Source organism: Anser brachyrhynchus (assembly GCF_964034855.1).
Source record: "Anser brachyrhynchus genome assembly, chromosome: 2".
Taxonomy (NCBI): domain Eukaryota; kingdom Metazoa; phylum Chordata; class Aves; order Anseriformes; family Anatidae; genus Anser; species Anser brachyrhynchus.
Genome location: NC_137695.1, coordinates 97431773 through 97452884, shown reverse-complemented (window position 1 = coordinate 97452884; position 21112 = coordinate 97431773). Strand labels below are relative to the sequence as shown.

Here is a 21112-nt window from a genome sequence, read left to right as displayed (position 1 = left end):
CTCCTTCTTGCACAGAGTAGGAAAGGAAAGCATGTCAACCTCTGGGAAGGTTGACAACCCCTGTTCCAGCTTCTTCAGTTATAGTATCTCTGCTATGGACTCAATATAAACGCTGCTGAAGACTGATTAAGAGGGAAGGGAGGAAAAAAAAGAACAAAGTAAAAATCTTAATTTATTTTGCTGCAGGAGGAAGTAAATCTCCCAGGGGTCTGAAAAGAACTGGAGGGCAAAGCAAAAAAAGACATCACAAGGCTTAATTCAAAGTACCTGTGTTTCATTTACTTTATTTGATCCAGTTATCCTTCTCATATCAAGTACAAAAGATGCCTTGCCTAGTATGTTACACCTATCACTATTTTCACCAGCTTAGAGATCTGTATTTTAAAATGCATTTTTGTATTCCAGATGTGACTGCTCCAAGAAAAAAAATTAGGCTTCTTTGTAATCATTATCATCACTGAGGTGAACCACTCACATCCCAACCAATCCTTCACCAAATAACAAGAAAGTGAAGACATCCAAGCCCCTGCCCAATCACTGCTGATAAACTCGTAATACTTTGTTAGGAAATACGAGCTATAGGGTAGGCCTTTTGTGGACCCTCAAGAGTCCTCTTCTGTGTACTTCCATTTCAGTAGCTGCAACTGTGACTGATTTGTTTCAGACAAGTCAAAGCAGGGACATGAGGAGGAAATACTGAATCCCTAAAGATACTTCTTTTCAAAACAACCCAAATGGAAACGCCAGCAGTTTGAGTTTCATCCCTCCTTGAAGCAATACCCTAGAAAGCAAACCTTTTGGAACCATGTAAACCCCTCACATTTGCTTGCTAAAATTAAAACAGTTCTCAGATATGCCACTTTCTTCCCTGAATTATCTACAGTTCATCACAGACCTTTAAGATAAACGTATTTTTTTGGCGGCTTGTTTTCTGTTTCTGCATTTGACTTTGCTGCAGCTCAACAGCACAGAGCCTTGTTTTCCACTCCTATGAACATTTCAGATTTGCCCTACTGTAGTTCTACCTTTAAATACTAGCTCTGGTGTCTCTTCGTCAGTGCACCTCCTACTTCCTTCTGCTTACGACTCTTCTCTCACTCATCTTGCTCTGTGGTCCCCACAAATTGTAACAGAGTTGTAAAGATCAGCTGATTTAAGAATAATTATCTAGATGATCCTGAACTAAGCAGCACTAACGCTGATTAAAAATAAGCTATTACAACTACCCGAGGCCAGAACGGTTTTGACATAGCAGGGAACAGTTCTACCTTGACTGAATTATTTTTTTCCCTGCCAAACTCATCTGTTTCACTTTTAGCCTACCAGAAGTTTGAACACGATGGCTCACATTACTGTCATATCTGCCATACCACAATACCTGCCAAACTCTTTGTCCATACCAAAGTCAGAAATCCCTCACAGGGCCTGTTGGGAGGCTGAGTCAGAAGAGTCCGACTGATCAGGGACAGTTCCCAGTGAAACACTTTGCTATTTATAATCTCAGTAGAAACCACTTATGTAGACTCCCTTGGGAATCTTTTTGCACATTATTTTTTGTAGGAAGCTTGAGAGCTGCAGCCACTCAGAGCTGAAAACACTTAGTTTCCAGGACTGCTGTCTGGAAGGCTTCACTTTAACACTCTAACGGCTCCAGGCTAGAAAGGGAACAGAAACAAGGCTGGTGAAGTCAGAAATGACAAGCCTCTTTGCAGGGCCTTAAGTAACAAGGGCAGGTTACAAATAACCAAACTCTGATCTGTTCCATTATGTTTGCTTACTGCCTACATACAAAGGAAAAACAAATAAATAAAAAGCAGCCTCTACTTCAAGAACGGCATCCAACAATTAAATGCTAACAACTGAGTGCTGGGAGACTACTGCTCATTGTACCAGGCTGACAAATAGCAAACCAAGGACTAACAGATTCAAACAATAGCGGAAAGAACCTTAGAAGTATTGTTAGTTTTCTAATTATTCCTTTTTTTTTTAAAAGGCATTTCTGAAATAAATGATAAAAGCCATTTGAGGGGGTCAAAATAATTCCAAGTTCTATTAGTAACTCAAACTGGCTGCCCTGAGAACCAGAACGGATGCAGTTGTCAGAAAACATGCCTGAGGATAATGGCCACATCTTCGGGATGAGACCAACATCAGTTGCACAGGATCTGATTATTCTCCCATGGCCAAGACTGTTTACACAGTCATAGGATATCTAATTAGGAAGTGGAATAAGGGAGAGCCACCTGTACTCCTGTATGTTACAAACACTCCCCTCTTTGCCTCCAAGACTTTTACAAAAAAAAAAAAAAAAAGACTTCAAGAGGCATAAGAGACTGACAAAAATTTTTTTTCAGACAGATAAAATTTTCTACCTTGATCCACTTGCTTCACTATTCTTCATTCACTACATTCAATTCAAAAAACCCTTAGGGCAACTGTATGTGGTATAAAAGCTAGTATAATCCATACAAATTCCTGATCTTGCAACTGCGGGTAGATTGCAAACCACTGCATTCACATTAATGCCCAATCACTTCAAATTGGTTGCTGCTGGCACATTAAACACTGCAGAAAGAGTCTATAATTGCATTTTATTATGCTACTTAAAAAGAAAATCACTCACTCCCAATTTATTCTGGTTTCCCCAGTGAATATCTTTTAATATTTTTAAACATTGGTGTAAATCTGTATAACAAGGAGAAATCTGAATTTCTTAAGGTTGTTCCAGGCTAACACCATGTAGCTCATCAGTACAATTGCCTTTCTAAACTGTTAACATGTGCAGAGACATAAAACTTGCATGACACAGACCCAGACACAGAAATCAGGCATTTTTTTCCCCAAACTCAAGAGGAAACAAGCAAGAAACTCCTGAATTACTCTTCAGAAGGAGAAAAAAAAAAGGAGAAAAACTACAAAAAGAAAAAAAGACTATGAAAACAGTAACATTGTAAAGAAAAAAATGAGACTGTAAAAAAGAATCAGTCAGTAAAGCTACAAAACTGATAAAGTTTCTGCCCCAACTCTTCCTTACTTATTCCCCTGCAAGGAAGCAGGAGTTTTGCGACAAAACTGCCCAGCAACCTCCCCTAAAACTTGCCCAGTTACATTTAAAATGACTGAGAAAGAGCAACAAAAAGGAAGAGGAGGTAAATCAGTTAGATTTCACAACAAGCATTAGGATTAGAGTTTTCTTCCTCCTTCTCCTGCACTTTTCTCAGTGTATTTATCTGAGGATGCCTAGTCTCTTCAGTTATACCACACTGAAATTATTAAAAGAAGTCCATTTAATTAAGCCATATACAGTTCATTAACATAATTTCAGTAATGAAGTCATGTAATTGAAGCATTAAAAAAAACTTACCCAAAGGCAGACAGGAATACACAATCATCATGCAAAATATTCGCTACTCTTTCAAAAGTTCTGTAATTGTCAGAGTCCTTTTGCTCAAAGTATCCAATGATATTTCTTCTACTGCGCTGTAAAAGCAAAGGTTACATTAGAAGTTACCTCAAATTACCAGAAACTATCAATACTCCCTAATGACATTAAATACAGAAATGCTGTTCATTCAACAGTCAACCATACAAAACATTTCTTCTTGCAGTCAGATGGTGTGTATTAATACAAAGACTAATATTTTAATATTCAGAAGCCTTACTATGAATATTTTTCCAGTGAGAAATATTCAAAGTATCACCTTGTCAAATACAAGATACAATTCCTTTCAAGTGATTAAAAGTAAAATAAGTAATTTGGTAGTGGTGTTACTGTAACAAAACTAATGCAGTTGGAAGAGTTATCATCTTGGAATAATTCCTAATACTGGAAGTAATCTTTTTTTTTTTTTTAATGCTCATTCAAAAAGTCACTCACAATATTTCTGAATGGAAAATCCCCAAAGTATTAAACATGTACTTCAAGTACATTATCTTTCCCTTGTTCAACATAAAACAAAACACAAACATATTTAGGAGGAAGAAAATCAAAATACTTACATCAGCAGTATTAATTTCTTCCAAATCCTGGACCTCCCGAATAGGATTGCTCTTCTGCTGCCTGATATAGTCTGCTATTGCTGTCACAGACCTCTGGCCCCTGTATTCTCTCTTCATCATCATTCCATTCCGGAAGAGCTTCAGTGTTGGGTATTTGCTTATCCTGTATCTCTGAGCTATATCCGCTAAAAACAAAATTCAGAAAAAAAAAACATCCCTGAGCACAGTATCTTATATATTTATTTATACACACACATAGAAGTGGAATCTCTGAGCCAGTAGCCCACCTCTTTAAAGAGCAAACTAAAAAAAGTCACTGTAGGGGAGAGAATGGATAGCAGCTACAGTATGTACCAACCTTCATAAAAAAAACCTGACCAAAATTTAGGTAACTAAAGACTCTGCTAAACTATATTCACATAGTACACTTCTTGTGAACAACTACAAAAAGCAGTTTAAGACTATGACAGTATAACAGGAAAATGAGAATCTTAAAAGCTCCCAAAAATCTGAGTCAATCCACACAGGAACATTTTAATAAAACAAACCAGGCCGTCTTTTTTTAAACTTACTATGATTTTTATCTCACTTACAGTGCTGGAAATGCAGTTGTCACCTCTTCTGTTCTAGAGAATGTGAACGCTGTGCAAAATACTTCTTTTGGCTTAGAAGTCCAGAAGACAGCTGTGACAAATTCTGAGCTGTTCAAGTTTTGAAGGTTTCAGCTTTCAACATTAAGAACATCTGTGTACAAGTAGTGTGGGCATTCCCTCAAAGACTGTTCTTCATTCACATCTGTCCAAGAAGCCCAACTTTATTTTAGACCTGGACTGCCTTCATGAAGCATAGCGCTTCATTCAACAATGCAATATATGTTTGTGTTAATCTAACATAAAAGCACTATTTTCACCCCTATATAACAGATCAGCTATTTAACTATGTTATTTAATTACAAATTTAAGAGAGTAATAATAAACAAAGGTTTTTTTTTAACAATACAGAACAATTAGAAGAGGAGCAAAGAAAGCTGAGCAGAAGTAATGAAGCCCACTTCCTTATGTCCCATATCTTCAATCACTACTAATATAATAATCCAGTTCTTCACTACACCTCAGAATATTTCAAGTGTCCCTTTGTCCCTCAATTAATTTGATTAATAATTGGGACACAAAGTTGCAACAGGCATTGGAGGTAGTTCCTAGATATGCACTGACAAGGAAAATATAACCAGTAAGTGGTTAAAGGCATGACAAAAAGAATCCATCACTCTTTTTACCACAACCTTTTGTATCGTGCAGAAGCTATTCTTGTACCTCTCCAACATCCAGCAACCACTTTAAACAAAGTTCATAAGTACTTAATAGCTTTGAATGTTTTTCCCTCCTTCAGATGTGGTCAAAATTCAGCAAAAAACTTCAAGAAGTTTTATAAGGAGCAAATGGGGAAACAATGTCATTGTATAAGCTTTGGACTCTTAGGAAAACAGGGCTCAAAACAAATAATAGAGACAAATCATGCAATGCCAAGTAGATTTCCACATCCACTTTCCTTCTGTTTTTTTGTTTGGTTTAATTACGTCCTTCTGTTTTCTCCTCCCCAGAAACGTATCTGAAAACCAAATACCTCAGTACCCGTGTGAAAACTGGGTGTCCTCTATTAAAACAGCAGGGTGGGATACAGTTTACCTAAGCATCAATCATGTTTGTACCTAAAAGCCAACTGAATCTCAAGGTACGATCACTCAGACCATTTTCCAGAGTTGCTTCACCCTCGGAGGTGACTGATTCTAGTCAGCCACTCCTCTCCTGCTTTCCTTTCTGCTTTTTTCTCTCCCAAGGAAAGAGAAAGTGAACTTTCATGGACCTATTTATCCTTCGGAGACACAAGTTTTTTTCAGTCAGCAGAAGAGAGGAAGATACTGAAACTGCGGGCTGAATGCACATCTCACTACCTTCCCCAGGGTCACAGACCAGCCGAGCTGAAGGGACCTCTGGAGGCCACCAGGCCCAACGCCCCTGCCCAAGCAGGGACACCTTCCTACAGCAGGCTGCCCAAGAGGCTTTGGAAGATCTCCAAGGTGGGAGACTCCACAACCTCTCTGAGCAACCCGTACCTGTGCTCTGTCACCTGTACAGTGAACAAGTGCTTCGCGACGTTCAGATGGAACCTCTTGTGTTCCAGTTTGTGCCCTTTGTGCTTATCTTTTCACAAACTCCTTCGATGTCCAGGTGTACATCCCAAGTGACCTGGATTGGCCCCACAGTAGTAGGGCAAGTAAATGAGGGTCAGGCTGGATTCTGACCATGGAACAGTACTGAAAAATGTGAAAATTAACCCTGACAAGAACGTCATTTCTTCTTGATTACACATTTACCACGAAGCAGATTTGCTATCTTACTCCTACTCTTTTTCTTTTTTAAAGAAATGAGACAGAAGTCCTTTGTAAGCTATTATATAAAGGCAGTTGTCACAAGCAACGTACTGAAAATGGGGAGCTAGCTATCTCTTAGCTGCAAAACAAAATTAAAATCTCATGCAACTTATGTCCTCCAGAACATAAAGCTCTCCATCTCATTTCGACTTATTAGAGAACAAAAAACATTCAGTGAGAACACCCAGTGAAACCATCAGCAGCTTTAATTGCCATGAAAAAGTTATCACTTGCAGCTTCAGTTACTGAAAACAATCTTTGTACCAGTCTGAGAACTTAAGATTTGCATGGCCAGGACGAGAACCACACTTACTCCACCAAAACATTCTTGAATATGCCTCCAACCAGTAAGCTTAGGAGCTTCACTAAGCTCCGTTCCTAATGTGCCTCACTACAAAAAAAGACAAAATTGATAGGTTGAATTGTGGTATGAGAAAGGATTTGACCTGTTTCCCTAAATACCCTATTAGATTTTTTTAATGCACTGATTAAAGTTAAGGCAAAGACATTTTATCTCCTTAATTCAGAGTACTTTTATTTCAAATTAATATTAGTTTCTCAAAGAAAGATAAAGTACCTACCAACATATTCACTATTAAGTATCAGATCAATACTTTTTCTTCCTTCCAAATGCTGCTACTTTCTAGCTGAAGTATGTAAGAGCTGCCTGCAAGAAGGATCACTTTGTATTTACTCACGAGAAGAGAAAGTACACCAGCAAACCGGGCATTTGCTGCCTTTCTCTCTTTTTGATAGAAGGACCTTTGGCCTGACTGTCTGGCAGCTTATCAAAATTTGACCAGGGGCTGACGAAAGACAAGGAGCCCTACATATCAAGGTTTCCCCCCCCGGACCTCTCAGAAAGACATTGAGATTAAAGACTGTTACTACACTACAAACCTCCACAGCAAGACAACAAAATTACCTTTTTTTTCCTCACAACATGGACTTTTTCTTCAAAGTATTTCCACAGTTATATGAGGATGCATGTGTTGCAGAGAGTATGTCTTAAGAGATCTTGAACATTACCCGGGACTAAGATTGCAGTCCCTAAAGCTGTGAATCTTCATCAAGCATGGATGTTGTATAACAAAACAATGGTAATAAAATTCCCACTGCCAAGAGTGAATTCAAACATTATTTCATAAGTCAGAACTTGCATGCTCTTTATAAATTACATTGAGATCCCATGAATACTGGTATTTGAACTAACACAGAGAGATGACAGTACCCTACACAAGGAAGTATTTGAAAACCATCCTCTTACAAAATATAAAATGCAAGTGCATGAAAAATTGTTTGAATTCATTCAAAAGTCAAACAGAGTAAATCTTAAATGTTTCATTAAACCCTGGCATTTGATACAGGTAGAGTTAGCATAAGCAGAGCAACTACATTATATTCCTTTTAAAATTGGAAATACATAATGCAAATACATGGAATATTGTTTGAATTCATTCATAGATCACATTAGTTATAGTAAATCCTAAATTAAATTTTTAAAATATTTCCAGCCATTCTCACTGACCATTTTCTGACGAACAAAGTTATTTGAAACAGATGAGGCTAATCTACCTAAAGAAAGAAAAAGTCTCCCAGCTACATCATCATATTTTCTTTAAATGGTTCACACCTTGAGTTCATATTTTGCCCAATTACTCATCAAATCACAGGCCTACTGCCTATGCCACCAAAATGGTTTCACACTAGTTACAAGAGGAAGCTACTGACATACTTGACCTTTTTCTCATCTTCTGCGAATCAGAAGCTTAAAGCAGAGCTCAAACGACCGCTGAATTCAAGTGACTCTCTCCTCCCTGTTTCATGTGTGTACATGTTGGCATGAAATCATTCCTAAACCACCCGGACCTTCTCCCATTTATTCAGTATGCTCCAACATGAATGTCTTCATGGTTGCTTATTTCTCTTCACAAATGCACTGTATCAATAGTTATCCTGAGCTACGGAAGAAAAGACTGCCTCTTACAACAGGGATTAGTATCTTCTGTTGTTGTTTTGGGGAAAAATTAGCAAAAAAATACCTTTACATGAAACCTGAAATTTATACTTATGTTCCCTAAGTCTCCAAACTGTTTTCTGAGCAAGCTTAGCCACGAAAACATTCTTTATGAGCTATCTTTTCTGATCCATATTTTTAGCATATGTCTTGCGTGGTCAGCCACTTCTGTTGCTGAGCACCGTGTATTCCTCTACTGAAAGGAATGATGAAATCCATGGGGGGGCATGTCGGACTGTTCACAAAGCACTTCACACATCAGCTAAGCTACACCTTCAAGCAAATATGCAGCCTGTAACGTGACTCGGATGGCTTCAGACTTCATTGCCCTAGGTTAGCACCACAACATACCATCCCGAGAGTTCACCCAGTACATAACACGTCACCGAGAATCCAAAGTCCACTGTCACTCAATTAAAATTAAGCGTACAACGAAGAATATGCTGAAACACTGCGTCACGACGTGCTATTGAAGTAGACTCCCACCCACACGGTAGTTAGTGAGGTTCTTCCCACTGAAAGATCAGCAACATTTACAACTATCTGGGTACGACCCCACCATTAGCTTAGTCCGCTATTTCAGTCTTCCAGGGTCATAATTCATACTACCTCCAAGAAAGAATTATTTTAAGCCTACAGACTGTCTTACAGAGAATTTTTTCCTTTCAAGAACCACGTCCACTAGGATTTGAAAAACACTGACAGTTTTTCTAAACATCCACCCCATAATATAAGGCACCACCCAAAGCAATTCACATGCAGAACAGAGGACTAGGATCAACTGAAAAGTTACCTGGAAGAAAATCAGTTACAAAACTCAAAACCAATAGCAGTAATTTCTGAAAATACACGTAGTGTCTCCTTTTTTGTAACAAGGTTCTGCATGTTGTCTGAAGAACTAGAACAAACCCAAACTACTGCATTTCTTAATTTTTAGACGACTGTTATAGGAGTTGTGTAGGGTGCATCCCTTCTTTGCCTCAAAAGCTGTATCAGTATTGGCATAAACCAGAATGCTAGCTTGACTTTGCTGCATCTTACACTGATCTCTTTCTGTGTCAGACCATCTTAGCTCTTCCTCACCCCTTGTACAACACCTTCTCTCTTAAAGGCAGCAAACTCTTTCAGCTATATATTGGAAGCAGAGACTACTACTAAATGAGTATTCTTCTTGCTCACTTGAGATCAATCACATCTCTTGAAGTCCTTCGGGCTACTTTGTCAGGGCATACTGCAGAAGAGAACTGAAATCTGTCTTTGGCTGGTACATTTTAACTTAGGGTATTTGTTATTTCTCAAGCTCTTCCCCCTTTGTTCTAGTTCACTTAAAACAGCCTTTCTGCCTGCTTCTCTTGCACAGATGTGGCACTACGTTTACCTTAATACTGTGTCATGAAACACTTAGTAATTCTCTCCTGCCAAATTACTTCTCTCATGACACCTGCACATACTCACAAGACCTGGGAATATCCATATAAAGCAGAGTTAGAAAATACCTTGAGAGACCATCTAAACCAGGCATCTTATGCTGATGACTACAATACTGGTGACTTGCAGGTTGGCCCGAAACAGGTACAAGAAAAGCAATCGATGATCTACATCAAACTCAGCCAGTAAGAAGCTGGGAAACAGCAAATCTAGACCACCTTCTGCTGTAAAGGAGCATTCACAACAGCCTTGCCTTCTCTTAGCGGGGCCTCATCAGTAGGTATCCCATAACCTTTTCCCACAGTCTAACAAAATGGCTCTCCTGAGGAGAGCCATCAACAACCTCTCAACCTCTTTTATTTTACCTAAAGATGACTTTCAGACTGATTATTTTTTCCCCAGCTGAAACGGCAAGAACACGATAAAATACTTATGCTTGTTTACAGTTTCATATAATTTCATTCACAAACCCCCCAAACTCATGACACTAAGTTATTTTGCTTAAAGGCACAGCAGCAATACAGTCTAAATAATTTTTAGGACATTAGCACACACTACAGGAACAGCTAGACCCAAGGAGATCAGCAGTTCATTAACATACTTCAAAAGAATAGGAGTTCCCAGAAAAGTCTGTCTAGCAAAGCACCTCTCAACATCCCACTTGTGAGTTTTATTTCAAAGCACAAAGACTGATTCAAACCAGCTATTATTTTTCTATTTTTATTTTTTTAAGCCAGAAACCTCTTTGCGTAAAAGAAAATAATAGTACAGTAGGTGTTTAACCCCCATATATATTTGAGTTTATAAGAATCCTGTCCCAGAAATCTTAATTTTGAATTCATAGAAACTGTTCATAATACAAACTGTCCTCCAGAAACATGAGTTCTTCTGTATTGCAATATTCACTTATTTACAAGAAAACAGAAATATAGTAAATCCATGGTACTAAGTAGGTTTCTAACTTTGCTGCTTAATTGTGTTAACAAAAAAAAAACCACAACCACCCTCAAATAAACAAAAACAAACAACAAAATAAAACCTTCGTAATAACGTATATGCAGGAAGATTTATAATTTTATAGGGAAGGTCACTTTAACTAGGTATTATATTATAAAAAAATGTGCACCTCTATTCCAAGTATTATTAAATTGAACACAACAAAAACATCAAAGATTTCAACAGCAAACAATGAAGTGAAGCTTAGATATTTATGAGCTATAAAAGGTTAAAGTCTTGGAAACAGAGTACTTGCCTCAACAGATTTACCTTTAATGTATGTTTCACACCAGCGTAATGAGCAAAATGTGTACATTAATGATTTAACGTACACATTTCAGTTATAATTATCCTGCATGATATTGATAAAGCGGTGTAAACCATAACACATACAGAGGCTTAATAGACTGTTAATATTTAGAATTTGTATTTCATCACATTGGGGCCTAACTATCACTTCCCAGAAAAACATCTTTATATTGGTTATAAGAGCAGACAGAATGATGGTTTTGTCATTAAGCATCAAACATTTGGCAGCGCATCAATAATTCTCTTTAATTTGCTTTGCCCTCAGAAGCCGGTGTGAGCTGTTGGGACCTGCAGAGTGCTTCAATAATAGTGCATTAAATGGAAAGTATCTATGCCTAGCTGACCATTTGCAAGCTATTTTTGAGTGGCCTGACATCAGCTATTTGGGTTCCCTGCAGAGTCTTGGTTTCAAGAAACAGACCATTTGTAATGCAAATAATCCGCCATCTCTCACACATCATCTTCATAGTGAACTGCTAACTGTATGAAATCTGCAGGCACAAAACCTCCAAAAGCGTTGGCATATACCTTTTAGTGTTGCTAAAATACATAGACACATCCAAAAATATAAAGCTAAAACAGGACAAAAGTATGTAAACTACTACAGAAGGGTCCAAGCCAGTTTTTATAGTAACATCCACCCTTCTTACAAAAAAAAAAATCACCTATTACGTACATTAAAATTATAAAGTTAAAATACTTATACATTAGAATACACCCAATAAATGTGTGCCACGAAATGTACCATTGCTTACCACCCAGCAAATAAACACTGGAAACTAGGAATGACACATAGGCCCTTGCTATTTTAATTCTGAAAGGCAATGCTACTTAGCGAAAGAGACTCAGTCTGTCGTGATAGGATTTTATTTTTAATTTGCACATTTTACAGTTTGTGCAACAAAAGATGTGTTCATCTACTTGTTAAATGAAGGACAACAAATACTAAACACAGAGAACTCACAGTATTCCAGTAACAAAAAGGAGGACCACAACGCTCGGCTGTCTCATACCACTTAGCCCTCTGCACCGACTCCCAGGGAAAGGAAAACAATCTCTGCCGTAGCATCTCCTCCTCTGTCCAGGCCTTAGCTCTCCAACAGGCTCTGATCAGCTCAATTCAATGACCATATGAGAAGATTAAGTAACAAGCCCCTAAAGGGTTTCAAATACTTGGGGAAAAAGCAGCTTTCTGAGGCACATAACTGCCAAGGCAAGAACATCTCTTGGTTAAACATCAGGCATCCAGCAGCTCAAAGACTGTTTCTGAGCTCCCCAAATAACTAAAGCCACAGGAAACAAAGTAAAGACTTTGATTGTTAATGTAAATCTTAAGAATAAACCTCAACAACACAAGCTGATTTTACTACAGTCTTTTGGGAGAACTTTATTAAAAATTTCAGTTGATATCATATCAATATCATTGACTCTATGAAAAGATGAGCTAACCAGACTGTTAAACACCAAGATAAGACATTAAGGGCAAGAAAATAAATTTAAAAAAGAAAAAAAGAGTGAACCAAACATCAAACTGTCATTAATCCCCTCTCCTTCCCCAAGCCAAATCATTTTCTGATAAAAAAATCACTGATGAAAGTGATTGGATATATACAGAAGAATATGCAGAAACAATTTCAAGTATGTGAGAGTAACTCACTTAATAAGCTGATATAAAAGTATGTATGCTACAACTGCATTTAGTTTCTGCAACTGCAGTGTTAAAAGACCAGGGGTAATTCACTTATTCTGAGATGTACTGCAGGAGCTACACAAAGACAAAACTCAATAGAAAAGTTTCAGCAAAGACTGCATGTCAGACTTTGCCTTTAATATACTACTCCAAAAAAAATTCATTGCCTGACTTGGAAATTGACTTTAAGGGAGGGGAAGTCTGAATACTTAATGCTATGCTTTTGGTATCAGAAGAGAGCAACATTGTGTGTGAAAGAGAAAGAAGCTGACAACATGGTCAAGTATTTTAGACCTGGAAAGGTATTCCAGGCTCCAGAAAATAAATAAGTAATCTATTATTCTAGAAAAGGCTGTTCAAGAATGCAGTTTAGGAAAACATACAATTGATAGAGACAACATTATAATGAGAAAGCAAAAAAACAAAACAAAACACCACAAACAAACAAAACCCTCTTGGACTTAAAAGTCCAGGAGACTAAAGGACATTCTGTGCAGCACACGGCAGGCACCCTGTCTGCTGCAGCTGCTCTGGAAATGCTACAGGCAGATACAGAAATGTGCTCTTTACACAAAAGGAGATTCTACAACTGTGTGCACAATGTAACTGTTCTTCAAGAACATATATGTTCAAACTTTTCTATCAACTTTTCTTTTCAACACATCCCTAACACTCCAAGATAGGAAGGCAGCCGAATGCTTCAAAACCGTTCATATTACACCTTAGGTGAGTAACACCATGCCTCTTTCCCGGCTGAGGCTTTAAAGGCATCCTATATCTCAGTGGCATTTAGGTTTCCTGTGGTCACAAATTGGTCTTACTGACCTTTGGGAAGGGACAAGACAAAATCTCTTTGGCCACTCCTAACGGTTTGAAAAGTCGGCTTACTTTCCACTTCAGATACCTGGTTGATACAGTTTGCTTCCTTAAACGTATTTTTTATACCTGAGATCTCTTTCAAGATCACAAAACAGGTGTTCTTATTGTTGGGCACCTCCATGTATGCATACAGAATCGAGCACAAAATGGTGTCAGTGAAAGATGCTCATTTGGACTTAATGACTTTCAAATCAGCAAGTGAGAACAAACACATTTCAAGCCAAGAATTATTATTTAGGGAAAAATCCCCTCTAACACACACAAAAAAGTTAGATTGTCAAAAATAGAAAAAAATGGAATCAGTTACTTTTCAGAGAGATGCAAATGACTTTTGTCCTACAAGAATCTCTCTCTACATTTTTGTAACACAGCACTGAAACACAATTTTTAGGTCAAGGGTAAATCCAAGGGATATGCTACAGACTAAGAGCAATTCAAAATCCCAAGTGCAGTTCTTCTTACAAACCAACAGTTTTGTAAAGACCAAATACTACAATCAGTATCAGAACTGAATTTCTGCTGGGATTTGAAGCCATTTGCAACCGTTACTACTCTTTGGGAATTTCAAACTACTGTAAAGAAATTATGCCCACAAATGCTGTTCTTCCAGAAGCACAGAACAGTAAAGCAGACCTTCCACTATAAAAAAAAAAACAACATAATCTCAGTGCTATCCATTTGTTTTTCAGTAGGTAGCAGATGTTCCTTACGTTTCACTTATTATGGGATTATTTTATGAGATTAAAAAACTTCTGGGATTAATGTAAGTAAATTCTAGATTATCTTTTTCATGTAATTAGGGGGACAGGAACATCAAAATAAGCAACCTTTTATCGTAAGTGTATAAACAGCAAAGCAGAACAGCTCTGATACACTACCAGGAGTGTAAAAGGCAGTTTGCAGTCCACCAAGACTCTTAGAGGGAAGAGCTGAGCAGAACATCTTGTCAATGCTGACAATTGCTGCTGCTGCTTCTTCTTGGTTGTACTGTACTAGTGCTTCTCTGACTCCTCAATAACCCAATTCATTTTATAACCCCAGACCTTTCTTCCCCTCGATAAATAAGACTTCTTTCTGAACTGATGCAAATACACGTCTACAGATAAAATGAGAAAACAGCACTGGAGATTGACCTGACAAACTTGGAAGAAGAGATTCACTGATACATACAAGCGACTGTCTCTAGGCTAAATGATGGGTCAGATCCAACCAACTACACTTCAGATTGCTCTTTAGTATTTCTATTTTATACCTCAATTCCATGAGTAGCCTACAGACAGGATATCACAGGAAAAACTACACCAGGATTTACTTACAGTGCTGATCACAGTCTACTCTAGCAAACACCACTTGATTCTTATCTGGATATTCTTCCTTAATTACATTAGAAGCTTCCTCAAAAATAGGATGCAGCATTTGGCTGAAGCGGCACCTGTGGAAAAGAAAAATATTTCAAAATATTAGCTTGAAATATTTTGGTTGATGACTCACAGAACATTTCAATATTTGAGGGAAAATGAAAAAGCAAGGAAAGAAAAGCTGCTGTAGAACAAACAAAACATATACTGGTAATCATGCCAGTAACTGATTGGATAAAAATAGGTTCCAAAGTAACTTCAAGAACTCAGGTGGGGAAAAAAAACAATTCAAGATGCATCCCCCTGCTTTATTAGCTTAAGAAACAACATTAGTCAATTGTAAGTCTTCAGAAAATACATTCTGTTTAGAAAATCTGTTCTAAAAATTTGTTTTTCCTAACTGAATTATCTGTGGAGAAGGAGTTTTAAAAATCTAGTAAAAAGACTTGGGCTGTTGAGATTAAAATATTCACCAACAATCACCTTCAAGAAATATCAAAGAGATAACTTTACATGGGTCAACAACAGAAGTGTTGCTTATTATTTTATTGCTTGAATTTGACGGAAATTATGCCTAGTACTTAAATGGACTGTTAATAGATCACTATGAATAAAAAAATTCTATGGGACCCTTCTTCCAGCCATGTCAGCTTTTGAAGCAAATCCTCTTTCTGACCATGAAAAAGGCTGTAGATGTTGGTAGATGAAAGAGGCCCCAGATGTTTTGGTGGTTTTGGGGAAGTTATGGTAACGCTAGTGCGCAAGTTCGTTATTAATATGTCAATAAAGTAACTTTATAAACTGTTCTTCTAAACACATCACAGAATTTTCAATTGAAGACATGCAACAGCACTGTGGAAGTTGTCAGCATGAGACCTCGCACCACAGCATCTAAAAGCAAACCTGCAATAAACCAGCCCACACTGAAACACTGCCCAGAGCAGGAAATGGTCCAAGTGTAGAGGCAGGTTTTGCTCTGGAAATACAAACAGGGCTTAGGCTCATCTTCTAAGGCAAATCTGACTCTGGCCAGCACAACTGTACATTACACATTTATGTAGCATATATGTATTTCTTTGTCCCTCATTGTCCTCCACTCTTACAGCAGAGCATCTACATCAGCAAAACTGATCTGTTCTCATTCAATTCATTTGTGTCATAGGTTGGCAGTACACAATATTAGGGGGGTTACTCCTGAATGCCTATATATAACGATCATCATTAAGGTTGCAGTATTTTAAATTTATAGCCTGTTATCAACTAGTGAATCAACTTAAAAATGAACACACAACTTCCAATTCAAAGCAAGCCCGCTACAGAGAGGATCTGACCACAGTGGGGACTGCAGCAGGGGCTGTGCTAACATGGTCCTAAAATAAGACTTCTGTTATCTTGCTAGATCAAGTTCTAAAATAGCTTCCTGCAATTTGTCTTTTGCAAAATCCAAACATTATGTTCTCAGTGGCATATACTAAATTTCAGTGTATTAGAATTACTCTCATTGGGTTTGCTTTTCAAAAGATTTTATTAAAGATAGCCAAGAAGTAGTCCATGATCTGTGAGGGGTCTGCAGACCACAGTCTGAAAATAACCATATTAAAGGTTTTATTTATTTTAAAGCACAGCCTTTAATGTACAATTCTATACAGAACAGGTAGGATATCAGAGCTAATTACTTACTTATACCTAGTTAGTTGTACCATCATTATAAAGAATGAAATCTCAAGCAATTTACTTGGTAAATGAATGCAATCTCTCTACATAAAAATTCTATTGGTTTAAATGTGCCTCATATCAATAGAAATTGCAGTACCAAATGAACAGATGCAAACTAATTGAACATAAAAATAGTCTATAAAATGACAGAGGCACATACAAAGGTTATTAAACTGATTTAGTTTGGTATAACGTTTATCTTTATGGAAAGTTTAAATGAAGGCATTAAGAACTTCTTCACTGAGAATTTCATTCTATATGAAAAGAGCGGGCATTAATTTTTCAAAATCACTTTTAAAAATTAATTTAAATTAACATGAATCGCCTAAATGAATTATCAGTAAAGGCAAACTGGTAATTTTTCTTTTAAAATTGTGTGCTTGCTACTTCTAGGCCATATGGACCTACAGGCTTAGACATACAGTAGAACGTCAGAGGTGAAAGGAATTAGAAGTTTAATCCTCTTAGATGATATTTGATTCTGATGGCCAACATTTTGTGCACACAAAGCAAAACAGCAAGCAGAATATTTAAAGTATAATAATACTTTGGTTTATATATTGGTTTACATTATAAAGCTATTTACTTTAAACAAGGAAAAAAGTGATTTATTTCTGACCTCATTTTCCATATTAATTTGCATGTTAAATTCTATTTCCCCTGAATATTTTTCTGTTTTCCCCCTTGTTAAAGGTTCCTTTAGAAGTATTAATGCTGGAACATAACATTTAAAATTACTTCTAACACAAATAAAAAAATAGGGCATGGGTGCTTAAATTAATTCTAACAACAATTTTATAGGCAAGTTTTTTTTTAAAAAAATCCAATTAAACAGTTCCAGCAAAGTATGTCTTTCATAATGCCTCACTCCAAACTCTTTCCTTTCTAGTTGCTCAGATTTCATCCCTCAGTTCTCTACTTCTCACTTGGAAGGGCTTCCATATTAGAGACGGATTTGATTTTTAATGTAATTTCAGACTTTTTGTTCACTAGCACATATGTATGGGAGCGAAGCTGAAGGAAAATAAAAGTGGAATATTTTGGGTACTAGCATATGTTAAGAGAGAAAAAAAATTAATGAAACTTCTCTTGTTGTGAGAAGAGTAAAACAAACAAACAAGAAAGCCACCACACATCAATCACATAACGTGTTATTCCTTACTGCCACAGAACCCTTTTTTCTCTCATGGAGGCCCTGAATGAAAAAAAAGGTGGCAGAACAGCAGAAGGCGAAGCAATCAAGATGAAAGCAAACAAATGAACAAAAAAGAAAAATCCAGTTCGAAAGTGACATACCACTGTAACTTTAATTATGATACTATTGCCAAACATGACAGTTTTCAACAGGCAAAAGTTTAAACATCGGGGAAAAAAAAAAGAAAATACTTATGTAACTTACCAATCAGCATAAAAATTAACTAAAGCAACATCTGCATTGTCTGGGAAGGGAAGAAGAAAAGAATGTCACATTGTGAGGCAAACTACTTAGCACTTCAATCTAAGATTATAACAATATGCGTACAAACCGTAAAAACTAATATTTCTAGATTATTCAGCACACAGCCCACTAGAAAACTGCTAGGATAAATCTTATCTGAAATATAATCTATAGCAAGTGGGAAAGTGATGAAAGAGGCCTCCAGTCAAGTATTTTATTGACTTTATTGATATATTAGATATTAAAGATGTCAATTCTTAAGACACAAAAGTAGTAAATGACACAAGACCAAAAGTAAGTCTTGATTTACAATTAAAGCACTCAAACCCAGAAGCTACACTCTAGTATCTCTCAAGCATTATACGGTGTATTCTTAAGTGTTAGAAGAAAAAGTTAAAAGCTGAAGTGTTAAGGGTTAGCTCTTCGGGTGAGAAGAATGACAACACGCAGGCTGCCTGCGCAACTTGCTCTGATCTATCTAAAACTGCCTGACTTGCTAAAAAGGTGGATACTAGGGCAAAAGGTGACAGAAATTTTCAACACCCCAAACCTCCCAAATACTAAGGGATGCTTGAAAAAAAAATGCTATAGGTATATATGAAAAGGTAGCAAAATAATGCTCTATACATCATTCTAAAATACAAAAAAAAAAAAAGGAAAAGATAACAGAACTAGGAGGACACGCGCTTTACTTATTAAACTCCTCAGTAATAAATTGTGATCTCTGCACAATAACCATGCTGTAAACTGATTTTTATTACTAGTAATGGGCTAGATATTGAAAAAAATTGAGACAAGTGCTAGAACTATAGAACATCAGTCACACAGCTTTACAAAGCAGAAATGTTGTTAGATAAATTTGCACTATTGACAAAGTTACAAAGCAGCTACAAGCAAAGATTAAGATGTTAAGAACAGCCTGTAAAAGACAACATGCTAGAAGAGGGACTTTTTGAGAAGGCTGGAAAAAACTACAGTTTGTACTAAAAGTATGGCTTTAAGATCTTCATTATCAGCAAGGAATTTAAGTGGTAAACAGGAAATTAATGAAAACTCAGGGCACAGAGAAGTTTAGGGTTATCCCTAAGCTATGAAGTATTTAAAGTAGTAGGTGGGTAGTAGAGAAGGGTTTTTGCTTTTTTTCATTCATATGAAGACAACTAGACAGGCAAATTGCATGCTTTTCAGGCAAAAAGGTTTCAGACAAGGAATACACATCGGTTTAACTTTACGACAGTAATTGAAATACTAATTTGTCTCCTTCCTATGAGGCACTAGAAATCAAGACAATGCTTAACCTCAGAAAAAGCACAGCTGAATAAGCAAGGCACTTAAGGCCTACCAGCAAGGGTTTCAGTTGCTGCTATTTTCTGAGAACTCTTAAAATGTTCTCTTGACAGGTTTTGGTTATATAATCAAGTGCTCCCATCTGCAGACAAGACACCAGGTATTTTTCTTAGCCGCTTCAAATTCTCATTTAGATTACAGTGAAGTAATATGGTAAGTGATACATTGGTTCAGACGGCTAATTTTGACCACAGGTATTTAAAACGTCTATGCAGACTGCAATCCTTATTTCCAAGGCTAGGGTATACATATTTATCTAATAACATTGCAAGATTCTCACAGATAAGTGGCCGTAGACATATTAAGTAAAAAAAAAGATTCAAAGTACTCACTTAAAATGTCATCTATATTTCCACTATCTAGACTTGTTATTTCACTTCTCGTTGGATTAAAAAGCCAAGACACCTAAAAAGAGAAAACAAACCAGTAAGGTATGCAATGTTTCAACAGTAAAGTAGTAACATACCTAAGATTTTAAACACTGTGCTTCAAAAGCTGGAGAGGAACAAACAGTAAAAATAACTGCAAGTCAGACCAAGCATTTCAGATGTAGCACTGCCACAAATAAACTTTATTTACAGATAAAACTTTCTTACAAAGTTAAACTGGTACTCTCTTCACATGATTCTTCATTGTGATGGCACAAATATTACAGGCAGTTTTTGTACCTTTAAGCAAAATTTCCACTCATGATTGCGTTCTGAAGAAAGAGGCGAAACCCACATTTTAGCCACCTAACAATCTGGCACAAGTGCATAAGCCCAGCATGTCACTGGCACAGACACCCCAGACTATAAAAACTGGAGAACTCACATCAGCACATCATTCAATTACGAAGCAACCGACACATGTATTGTTCTTAATGCAACTATCCCAGCAACACCCGGCTTTATGGAAAAGCACACTCATCTTCACTGCAATTGGCATAGCTCTTTCACCTCAAAACGCAGTGGGGGAAGAAAGGGGTTAAAGTTGCTGGTCTGTCTCAGCAAGTTACACCTTACTTTCACTTCAGAAGAGTTAGGTGTGCAAGTTTTTGAGCAGGACAATACAAACTCTTGACCGGGACGTGAATGTTTTATGCCTGAGCAACCCCTGGCCAGAAAGTCAGCCCTTCTCTACGCAGGGCCAGGGCTTGGACTGCTCCACTGAGGTGCTCTTCAATGAAGAACCTGAACCTGCTCTTCAATGAGCCTATGATCCTTCAGCTGACAGGGGTGATAGGAAAGGGAAAGGAAGGTTTTCAGTAGAAAACTGACAAACGCATTCAGGTCAAGGAGTCATGTAGAGAGCAGAGCCTTAGGTTTGGTCTTGGTAGCTGCAAAGAAACTCTGCTTGAGCCTAGACAGGCAGACCTGACGGCTGGTTTTACCAAAGGCACCAAGGTAAAAAAACAGCAGGAAACAAATGACATTCAAATCACATCATGGAGAAAAGCTGGAGCATCGTGATACGAGGATCTCTGTATTCATGGAAGAGCCCGACACCTCTCCTATGCCAGAAC

General features: G+C 37.3%; 1 protein-coding gene across 2 annotated transcripts in view; it reads right to left on the bottom strand.

Annotated features, from left to right (window-relative positions):
- The window catches only part of ERP44 (endoplasmic reticulum protein 44), a 52487-nt gene that overhangs the window by 12226 nt on the left and 19149 nt on the right, over positions 1 to 21112 (bottom strand). For both annotated transcript variants that reach the window (XM_080582809.1, XM_080582810.1), the window contains exons 2-6: positions 19941 to 20013; positions 18223 to 18262; positions 15066 to 15181; positions 4000 to 4184; positions 3365 to 3480 (exon numbers count right to left, since the gene is read on the bottom strand). In XM_080582809.1, the coding sequence (XP_080438935.1) occupies positions 3365 to 3480; positions 4000 to 4184; positions 15066 to 15181; positions 18223 to 18262; positions 19941 to 20013 (530 nt within the window). The remainder of the gene's footprint in view (positions 1 to 3364; positions 3481 to 3999; positions 4185 to 15065; positions 15182 to 18222; positions 18263 to 19940; positions 20014 to 21112) is intronic.